Below are 11,279 nucleotides of genomic sequence, written 5' to 3' on the forward strand. Positions count from 1 at the left end.
GCATTCAAGTCCTGGTGCTGGTGCTTACTGCCTATCTGATTTATGTCAAGTGTCCCATCTCTCTGATCTTCAATTCCCTCATATGCTAGTCAGGAGTGCTGTTTACCAAAGGTTTCCATTTCTCCCCTATTCCAGGTACCTTGCAGAACTGCACTTCTTGCTTAAGTGACGAGTACCCTTTATGGGCTGTGTGTGAAATGTGGCACTTCTGTGCTATAACGTAGGGTCAATGATTTGAGATATCCCTGCACCCCATGGCCGTCTTCTCCACAGGCAAAGTGACTAACCATTGCCAAGATGGTGGCCATTCTTTCCATTAGGGTCTCCAAGTTTTTCCCATAAGAATTGCTCAGACCCCCAACAATCACTCCCCTCCCCTCCATCCTGGTTACAGGTGTGCACCTGTCATGCACCTGCAATAGGAATGATGAATAAGCCACTGAAATTTGAGATGGTCTACTCCCATGGCATACTGTGGCGTCTCCTGACTCATATATCTTATCTATAAATTAAAATTATACCCTCTCAGTAAGTTTCTGAGGTTCAGATGAGTTAACTTACATGATTAGTTTGCCACCAGGGTTGACATATAATAGGGACACACAACATGGCAGCTATAATTATTAAATAATTATAATAACGAGGCTCTTTTTGAAAAAGTGTGGCGTATTTGCACAAAATGAGAGGTCTTGTGTCTGCTGAGCCAGACAGGAAGCATCTTGTTTTCTACACCAAGGCACCATATTTGTTGCTGTAGATAAGGCGGTCTAATGATTTGCACTTATGCAATTATTTTTGCCACCAAGCTAGCAGAAATATTATTAGAATATGGGGTTATCTCTGAATAAGGAAAAAGCAAAAGATCTAATGGGTGAGAGACCAGCCAACGAGGTAAGATAAAGTGAATTAAAGAATAAGAAGTAATTTTTAATGAGAAGAAGAGATTATAATTATTATATTCATACATTCCTTGGCTCTTAGTAAACCAAGGTTCAATGTTTACTTTGGTCAGGGTTTCCCTGTTTTGTGAACAACACTTCAGATGCTCTGTGAAAAAATGTTCCATTCCCATATACATTGGGGTAAGTGTTCCTCAGTTGGAGATTCATATCTCATCTCAGCATGTTATCTTTAAAAAACCCTACGATATGGAAAATCCTTTACCTTTGGTCCTGTAAGTCCCACACGTCACTCAACTAGAGTCCATATTTGTTGTTGCCGTTTCTTGGCCCTATTGTTTTGCAGGACGAACTTGGAATGCTGAAAAAATATAGTGGATTATTTAAGCTACATGCAAAGGAAACCATCACAGGGGACGATGTTCTTGAATCGTGGGTCAAGAAGTATTTAAATGCCTCCATAGATGTTAAGCACAATCTCGTTATTCAGTCCTCTTTATTCATTCAAGTACATGTACCAAATGCGATGTACCAAATATGAGTATCTCATGAGTTTTTGCCTCAACAATCTACAGAGAGATTTAAAGGAGCAGGTTGATTTTATTTTAATCATTATTTTATTTAATAAAATGTTAAAAGACAGTTATAATGTCAACATGCAAACTGTAGAAATAAGTGCTTAATGAAGCTTATATATTTGGTAAGTCTTTGAAATGCAGTGGATAATTTTAACATGGAAGCCAAATAAACATATTAGTTTCTTATTCCATTTCTCTGAGGAATTCTTTGAAATGCCATGTGATAAGATTTAACAAAGAAACCAATGTACACAATTTCCGTAGTAGTTAACATATTTGTCTTTGTAAGTCAGAAATGCAGTGCGTTATCACAAAATGGAAATAATAACGAATTAGTAACTTTTAATAATTAGTAATTTTATATTCTTCTTCTAGTTCCTAGAAATGCAGTTTGGTATCATTTCATGGTGTCAGCAAAGAGAATGAATTAATTGTTTTTAAATTTTGTTCTGAGACTCTGAAATGCGTGTGGTATATTTCAACTTTAAAAGAATATAAACATATCACCAATTATGTTTACTTTCTTCTCTCTTACTCTCTTTAAAATATTGTCAGTTTTCATTTCAACAAGGAGACACTACACAGGAACCACAAAATATTTTCCATTCTTCTTTTGTTACTAAGTCATTCACATTCGGTATGTTGTCATTTCAACCCGTAAGTAATGTAAACATACTATTACTTAATTTTAAGTTTGTTTTTCACAATAGGTTGTCAGAATGCAATGATTTATCATCTTGAAATGTGAACATATAAACAGACCATTAATTAGTTAACCATATTTTCTTACACAGTCTTTGAAATACAGTACAATCACGCCAACATGTAAACAATATAAACAAGTCAATTGACATTTTTTACTCTTTACTGTTTTTGACACACCATATGTTATCATCTCAACATGTACACAGCATAACTAAATTATCGATTAGTTACCCTATACCCTCCCTTTATGTCTTACTAAGTCTTGGATACACAGTGTGTGGTTAACTCTTATGTACATCACATTTCGGAGTAGTCAAATTTCTAGTGTTCATTAGCCACATATGGCTAGTGTGTACCATACTGAACAGTGCACCTCTAGTGGAAGATCAAAGGGTTGAAAATTCATTCAGAAGGACGTGTACATGAAGGAAATGTAAATGGTACATCAGGAAAGAACAACAATGGAGTACACCTACTTAAATGGAAAAGTAAGAGAAAAAACCCTATCTGAGGAGATAACAGTTAAACCATGAGCTGAGGGCTGAGCAGCTACCCAACAGCATAAAGAAGCCAACAGGACTGAGCAGAGTATGTAAGAGAATGAGTGAGAAAAAACATCTGGCGTGTGGGGAGGGGCGGGAAAATAATTTCCGCAAATACCTTAAGAAAGAGTGGAGAAACTGACACATCATAAGAACATCACTGTACTCTGAGTGCTTTGAGATCAGCGACTTTCTCTGTCCTAGCACCTGAAACAGTACCTAAATCATAACGGACACTGAGCGGGTGAAGGTATGTGGTCTAAGGATTAACTGAGCCGGGGTCTGAGACCTGGAAAAGCAGGTACCACAAAAATGCTGATGAAGATACAAGTAGGTAGTGGGCATAGCTTGTTTGTTTCCCTCTACTTGCATATGCGTTCTCATAACCGTCTTAAAGCAATCATAAGTACAAGAAGTTTGCAGCACCCTAGAGAGTAAAATTGTTGGCTTCGACATCTGCCACATCCAGAAAGTTTTAACTGATGTGACTTGTGTCAAGTGCTCATAGGTGGGTAAATGGCCCAGTCAGTATAGGCAGGGAAATGATGGACATTTGATTGGCTTGACCAACACTGTGATTAGCAACCAGAGGAGGACACTGAATGCAATGGACAAGAGATTCACTGGACCTTTCGAATTCCTCTACTTCCTTTTAAGAGATTCTCTTTTATAGAGATCAGTCACATAGCCATTGTTCTCAGCCCCCGTTTCCTCAAACAGTAGAATTTTATATCTGTGTCTCTACAAACTTGGGCTTCAGGAGAAACACTGAGTGATTTAATGGCCACATATCAGCATTGAAACAACTCCTTCCACTGTGGAAATTACTCATGTGAAGTGGTCCAGTTCATGTCGTCCCGCTGTACCTTCTGCAGCATCATCATCAATTGGGCCTGTACTTCAGCAAGTTTCTGCCGGTCCAACCTGCTATGAGAATCCTCTTGTTCATAGCAATGGACTGGGACAGGATAAATCACATGCTTTAGTTCCATCAAGGATGTTAACTGCTGCAGAAGACTCATGAGCATAGGCATTGTAATGGGGTTGTGGGCAAAGCTCAGGACACGGAGGTGGGAGCAGTGGCTCAGGGCTGGAAGGACAGCAGAGAGAGCCGAATCAGTTATCCGGCAATTATTTACCTGAAGATGCTGCAGGGTTCCAGAGACATTCTCCAGCAGAGTTTGGAAGGGCTCATAAGCTTCTGAGAATATTTCATTGTTACTGAGAATCAGCATTGTTAGGTGGGTGGCCTGAGGGCTCTGGGACAAGGCAGTGACATCTCTGTTAGAAAGGCCACAATAAGATAGATACAATGTATCCAACGCTGGTGGCAAGACTCTGTAGAGAGAAAAAGAAAGATCATTTCAGGGACATGAGGATTGGGCCAGGTCAGGGAGTCCTGAAGTATGTATCAGTCCTTGGCACGTCACAGTAAATTGATTTGTACATATTTTACAACGGTCATTAACAATGGGACCTTGGGTGTCACACTGAGTAAATCTGTTACCCTTAGAAAGTGATTTGTCCACTCTGACATAAATGTTTTAAATCTGTAAATACTGCACAACAGTAATTATTATACAGGGCTGTGGGACACATTAAGTGAAATAAAGATATATATGCTTACTATATACAACATAATCAATGGTAGATTTTTTTCACTTATTTGGTGAGGATGGGTCTGGCAAGGCAGCCAACTGGGGATTCCCTTGACTATCTCCCAGAAGACAAGTTCTCCATTCAGGATCTAAACACTGGGGATAATAAGGAGCAACATGAACTGCCAGTGTTAACTATTCTGGCCAGTTCATGGAGATGTGCACCAGTCCTAGAATATAAAACATTTCTCCATCTGAAAGTTTCTTCTACTTCTCTAGAGAGTGTAATCTTCAATAGGAGAATGACTCAGTCTTTTTCTCCAATATATTTAGAGACATTTCATAGTGTCTGCGCATGGACACCTGAATGGATATGCACAGCTTCCTTCATAATCTTTTCTTTCTCCTCATCGGGATGTACCTCTCCCGAGCCTGGCCAGTTTCAGACTCCCAGCAGTGCCTCTGCTGAGGTGGGAGGAGAAAAACGTTAAAAGGAGCTTATGAATACCCAAACATAGTATCTTCTGTTTTAACAATGGTGTGTTCAGGGAACCCAGATTCTTCCCTGCCCCCTCACCTGAGCAGTTTTTGCAGCTGATTTTTGAGGTAGAAGAAAGACAAGCTGATGTCTTGGAGGTTGTCTAGCCTCCCAAGCCAGGTGAGGAAATTTTTGAAGTTTCTCCCCTTGCAAGATTTAAATGGGATATTAAACAGACTAAGGCTGGTCAGGTGGATCATTTCATAAAAAAGGGTGGTGACTTCACTCAGATCAGCCTTTTTCACTTCCAGGTTATCAGTGCATCCCATATCCACAAAGCGCAGGATACTTCTGTCAGAAGACATGTTATCGATTTGCAAACCTCTGCAGCAGAGGTGCAAGGAACCAAAGCTCTGCTCTACTTTTCTCCGCAGGAAAGAAAGAAATTGATTTTTCCTCAAGGTTCCACTTATGGAAATATCCACTAGTAGTTCCATGGGTTCCCAGGCAGACTGTGACTCAGACTCTGAATTAACAATCCCAAGGCTCCTGGCATTATTCTGGGCTTCTTTTATTTTAAAGATGGAATGCTGAGAGTAAACACAAGACTCAGGACAGAAAGGGGTCGTCTTTCTAAACTCGGAGCATGTTGTTTCACACTCCAGGTCCTGCCTTAAATCCAGGATCCTCAGTTTTGGTCCCCTGTGAGGAGAGGAGGAGACAGGGGATGAGAAGTAGCTGATTTGAAATACAACCCAGCAATCTAATGATCAAAAGCAGAAGCAGAACCCTTTCATTCTGGCTTTCACTTTACATACCATTCGCCAAGAAGTACTTTCCATACAAATTCAACATCTTTCATTCTTTAACCCATATTTCTTCAAATCTGGTCCTCCCCAGTCTCTATGTCCAAGTCTCACAAGCATATCATCACATTCATGAGATAAATCCATCCATATTATCCTCAGTCACCTCTACTATTCACTAGCCAACTCTGTAAGACACTGGCATTTCAAAGTTGACTGCAAGTGTTCAATCAATAGGGCCACAGAGATCTTCAGTATTCACCATTGGCTACTACTGGGAGACTGTTAGGAAACCCCCTGCCCCAAGCTCTAGAATACCCTCCTGCTGACTTACTACATCTCTATTGCACGCAGTCTTACCGAGGGGAAGAGTTCTGAGCAGGGAGAATCTGTAGACCATCAATCATGGCTTCCAAGATTTCATAGTATGACTCTTCTCTAATCAACGTCCCAATATGGAGACAGCGAAAGGGCCAAACCCTCACCATTTCCTTTAGTACATTCATATGTCCACCCAAGAAGGCAGCACCGAACAATGGAACAAAGAGGTCTCGTGGGAGTTCCTCCAGGGCGTGGATAGCTGCAGGCTCATTACTCAGCAGACTCTTTGCAGCAAGCTCTAGTAGAGTGGCTGTGCTCTTTTGGTCCATTTTCATCAACCTGCTTCAGAGTATCAAGTATTTAGAAACGCTTAGATGATATCTAAAGTCTCTCGTTTGCCTCCGATGTTAGCTATGGAGAAAATGTTTATTGAATAAGTATACAGTGAATCAGACTGCCACCTCAAGTGACTTCTGCAGTAGTAACAGAATAAAAATAGATATGCATGTGTGTAAAGTATATAGAGGTGTTAGTATGTGCTCACATAGACTTCTGAGATATACATATGTGTATATATGTAAAGGTTTACATACATACATATATCATTCCAATTGAAAATAGAGTTAAGTTGGCAGGAGTCAATGTGGACCACCTAGCTGGCATCCTCCCAATATTTCCTCCCCAAAGGATACAAACCAATAAGACGAGAAACGTAAATCTACACAAAAGCTACACCCTCATCGTTATTTTTAAATAGAGAATGCCAAAACTTCAAAATACTTGCGAGTGAAAAAGGAAAACTCATGAAATCCCAGCACGCAATCTGTCACACTCCCATCACTAGGCTTTGTGGCAAGCAAAGCCAGACCAAGAAATGCTGCAAGACCTACAGATGAAGGAAAATGGTTAGCAGCTTTAAGTCGACCTAAAACTATGGCAGAATGCCTAAGCACAAAGTAAGTCTGAAAATACCTAATGGGTGTCCTGAAAGATGAAAGCAGGGCCTAATGGGAAGGGACTCCAAACTATGAGCATTTAAGTGGGCGAGGGTGATTTCAAGGTGCAGTCTTTGAAAGAGAGATCCTCTAGGGAAGGACAAAGGCGAAGAGAAAGATAAAAGCATCTTTTGCACTCGAGTAATGAAGTCGGTAAAGGAAACAAAAGGGAAAAATTAAGAATCATGCCAGACACAAGAGGACCACAAAATCAGAGCACTCTCGCCTTCTCCCTCCATTGCCACAACAAACAAACGAAATAAATACAGGATCTGGACGTTGCTGTACTGGCAGCAAATGGCATCGTTAACCTTGAAATCTTGTGAAGGAACCCATTAGCATACAAATGAAGAAAAGGAAGGGGCACTCCATACAAAATACTGCACAAAAAGATGAGGAAACAAAATGTCACCCGTATTAGGCAACCATGAAGCAGAAGGAGACTTTAAGTCAACATACTAAATTATACTTAAGCAACGATTTTGAGGATATGGAACATACCTTGAATCAGAATATTTTTTGAAATCCAAAAACAGAAATGGACTAAAAAGAAAGTCTCGGCTGAGACGTTCTTCAATTATCACAGCCTATAGAGAAACAGTTCTCCACCATGGAGTAACTTAGGAAATTCTGCACCTCTCAGCTCTCCTGACAAATGTAGTAGAGTAGGGATCTGCAAACGGTGGTTCAGTGTGCCAAGGGTAATTCAATGGTTCCTTGACTATGTAAAGAAAGACTGATTGAAACAATGTCATGATCAATCATTTATGTATTGTTCATTTAAGCTTTTGCAATACAATGGCAAAGCTGAGTAGTTGTGACAGGGACCATGTGGCCCCCAAATTTAAAACACTTACTTCATGTCTCTATAGATAATGTTTGCCAAGTCATCTTCTGAAAATGACTGGGATTATTATCTCACATGTGACAGTGGAAACTTCACTAAAATATCTTATAGTAAGGATGTTACTTTAAATACTAATATAAGGTGGAGAATGTTGGAAAGAGTACTGTAAAGTGCTTTACGTCATGAATAAAAACAGAAATTATGCAACTAAAAATGAGATAAGAGAGAATAATTGAAAAATGTACAATAATCTTTTTGACATAATGCAGGAGATTAGTGTTAAATGATACTGGGGAAACAAACAAAGATACAAATTAATGAGCCAGCTAGGAAAGTGTTACAAAACATGAAGGAGACTTGACTTTAGGTGCTGAACGCACAATGCAGTAAACAGATGATGTACTATAGAATCGGACACTTGAAACTTATATAATCCTGTTAAGCAATGTCATCCAATAAATTTAATATAATTTAAAAAAGAAAAGAGGTGGTTAAAAATGATTTTTAATAAAGCATTAAACAAGACCAAGAACATATCTTAATGACAACATCCAAGATTCACAAGAAAGACATAACACTAAGGAGTATTTACACCCCAAATAACACAGCAACCACTTTTAATAAGCAGAAAGGGAAGGCGACTTAGATGAAAACACAGTAATAATGAGAGATTGAATACAAGACAGATTAAGTGATATATAAAAAAAGTAAAGATATAGAAGATCTAAACACTATAATCCATAAGGTAAACCAAATATATATTCCTGTCAAAAATTGATCATAATTATCTCAGAGATGACTTCATTAATTTCCATAAAGTGAAAATATTATAAGCGATCTTCTTGAATCATGTGCAACACAACTTAAAATTAGTATGAAAAGTTGAAAAGAAGAAGGCTTTTATACCAGGAAATTTTTTAAAGACTTTGACTTAAAAAATGTTCACTTAAAAAGAAGATACTATACAAAGTTACAGAAATGTTTTAAAAGAATGATAATAAATAACTACATATCAAATCCAAGGGTACATTTAAAGTAGTGATCAGAGGCAAATTCAGAGTTCTAAAGACTTTATGACTGAAAACAAAAGAATAAAAATGAATGAATTAAATAACGGCCTAGAAACACTATAAAAAACTTAAGTAAACCAAAAGACATCACAAGAAATTATACAATAACAATAGAAATGAATGAGATACAGAATTTAAAAAATCAAAATCTTGTGTTTTAAAATAGACACAATACTGGCTAGCTTGATAAAGCAAGAAAGGTATAAAGAGAAAATTTACAAAATGATAAATTACCAAGGATATATAACCAGTGAAACAGAAAAAAAGAAAATAAAAGAGATTACTTCACAAACTTCTAGGCAAAGAAATGTGAAAATCTATCTGAAAGAGATAATTTCCTAGAGAAATACAGATTACCAAAATTCCAATTCTAGTGCAAGGAAGTCTGAATTAGCCAATTTTCATAGGAGAAACAGAGAAAGTTATTGAGGAATTACCTGCAAGAAGCATCTCACTCAAATCAATATAGTGCTGAATTCCAGTAAACCACCACATATCAGTAAGTACCTATACTCCAAAATTATTCAAGATCATTACAAAGAAAAGACAATTCTCTAACTCCTGTTATGAACCCAATATGACACTGATAGGTAATATACAAAATATTAAATAAAATATTAGCAAATGACCAACAGTACATTTATAAAGTACTATATTGTGCCAGGGTGGGATTTCTTATGTTAGTATAAGGTTGCTTCTAGATTAGAAATTCCACTGATATCACTGACCACAGTAATATATTTAAGTACAAATAGCATATCATCATCACCATAGATGCTGAATAAACCATTGAGAAAACTCAACACCCATTCCTGTTAAAAAAAGAAAACCCTCAAAAAATTAGGAATCAAGAATGTTTTCTTAACATGACAAAAGATATTTAACTAATTCCTAATGCTAGTGTTTTATTTAATGGAGGACCACAAGAGGTTTCCCTATAGGTCAGAAACGGGAAAATATGCCCATGAGTTCATTTGTATTCAACCTCTTACTGTTAAGTTTTAGTCAGTTGACTAGAAAATTAATTGATCTCATAAGAGTGGATAACAAGAAGTAAAGCCACCTCCATGTGAAGATGAAATTGCAGTACACCTGAAAAGCCCAACAGAAACAACGTCAAGTTAAGTGAAACAATAAGTCAGTAAGATAGGAGGATATAAAGTTAACATGCAAAAATCAGTAGTCTTTATACACACACAAACCAGCAAAACAAATAAAGAGTTGGAGAACATATTGACAGAAAAAATCCAAATATAATAGCAAAAAAAAAAGATTAAATGCATACGAATAAACTTAATGAGAATATCTACGCCAAGAAAATTTAAAACACTCTTGAATGACACAGAAAGAGACTTAAATTAGAAAAAAAAAAACATTCATTGTCCTTGAATAAAACACAAGATTAGAAATAGATCAATTCTAAGTTTATGTATGAATTGAAAAGAATATTGAAAATATCAGCAAAATAAGATGTTAAAGAAAGATACCGATGAACATTTCATAATGATAAAGGGAATCATGCACCAAAAAGACATAACACTTATTAATATCTATGCTCCCAAGCGTGGAGCCCCAAATTGTGTAAAGCAAATACTAACAGAAGTAGAGGCAGAAACAGAGCAAAACACTATCGTAGTAGGGGACCGAAATACCCCACTGTCAGATGTGGACAGTTCATCCAAACAGAAAATCAATAAGGAAATAACATCCTTAAATGACACATTAGACCAACTGGAAAGAATTGTCATGGACAGAGCCTTCCATCCCAAATCAGCTGCTTATCCATTCTTCTCTAGTGCACATGAAACATTGTCAAGAATCATCTACATACTGGGACACAGAGATAGTCACAACAAATATAAGAGAGTTGAAATCATACAAACCATGTTCTCTGATCATAATGCTTTAAAAGTAGAGATCAACTGCAGAAAGAAATCAGAAAGAACGACAAATACATGGAGATTAAACAACATGCCACTGAAGAATAACTGGGTCACAGAAGAAATAAAAAGAGAGATCAAGAGATACATATAAACAAATGATAATGATAGTACAACATATCAAAACTTTTGGACATGGCAAAAGCGGTCATAAGAGGAAAGTTCCTATCATTACAGGCCTATCTCGAAAAACAAGAACAACCTAATGCTTCATTTTAAAAAAACTAGATAAGAAAGAAAAAATGAGGCCTAAAGTCAGCAGAAGGAAAGAAATCATCAAAAGTAGAACAGAAATAAATGAAATTGAATACAAACAAACAAAACAAAAAATAAATAAATAAATGCAACAAAGAGATGGTTCTTTGAGAAAGTTAATAAAAGTGACAAATCCCTGGCTAGGTTAACTAAAGAAAAAAGAGAAAGGCCACAAATAAACAAAATCAGGGATGAAAGATGGGAAATTATGACTGACATCACAGAAATACAAAGGATCATACAAG

The 11,279-nt window shown here is 37.2% G+C and overlaps 1 protein-coding gene across 1 annotated transcript; it reads right to left on the reverse strand.

The window, feature by feature from the left end:
* Positions 1–3,548: 3,548 nt before the first annotated feature.
* Positions 3,549–6,256, reverse strand: LOC112479667 (melanoma antigen preferentially expressed in tumors-like). Its single transcript, XM_025046755.1, has 3 exons — positions 5,967–6,256; positions 4,900–5,502; positions 3,549–4,062 (listed from the first exon to the last, which is right to left on the reverse strand). The coding sequence occupies exons 1-3, from the start codon at positions 6,254–6,256 to the stop codon at positions 3,549–3,551; spliced, it is 1,407 nt and encodes a 468-aa protein (XP_024902523.1).
* Positions 6,257–11,279: the final 5,023 nt, after the last annotated feature.

The sequence above is a fragment of the Pteropus alecto genome, unplaced genomic scaffold (assembly GCF_000325575.1).
Source record: "Pteropus alecto unplaced genomic scaffold, ASM32557v1 scaffold151, whole genome shotgun sequence".
NCBI classification, from domain to species: Eukaryota; Metazoa; Chordata; class Mammalia; order Chiroptera; family Pteropodidae; genus Pteropus; species Pteropus alecto.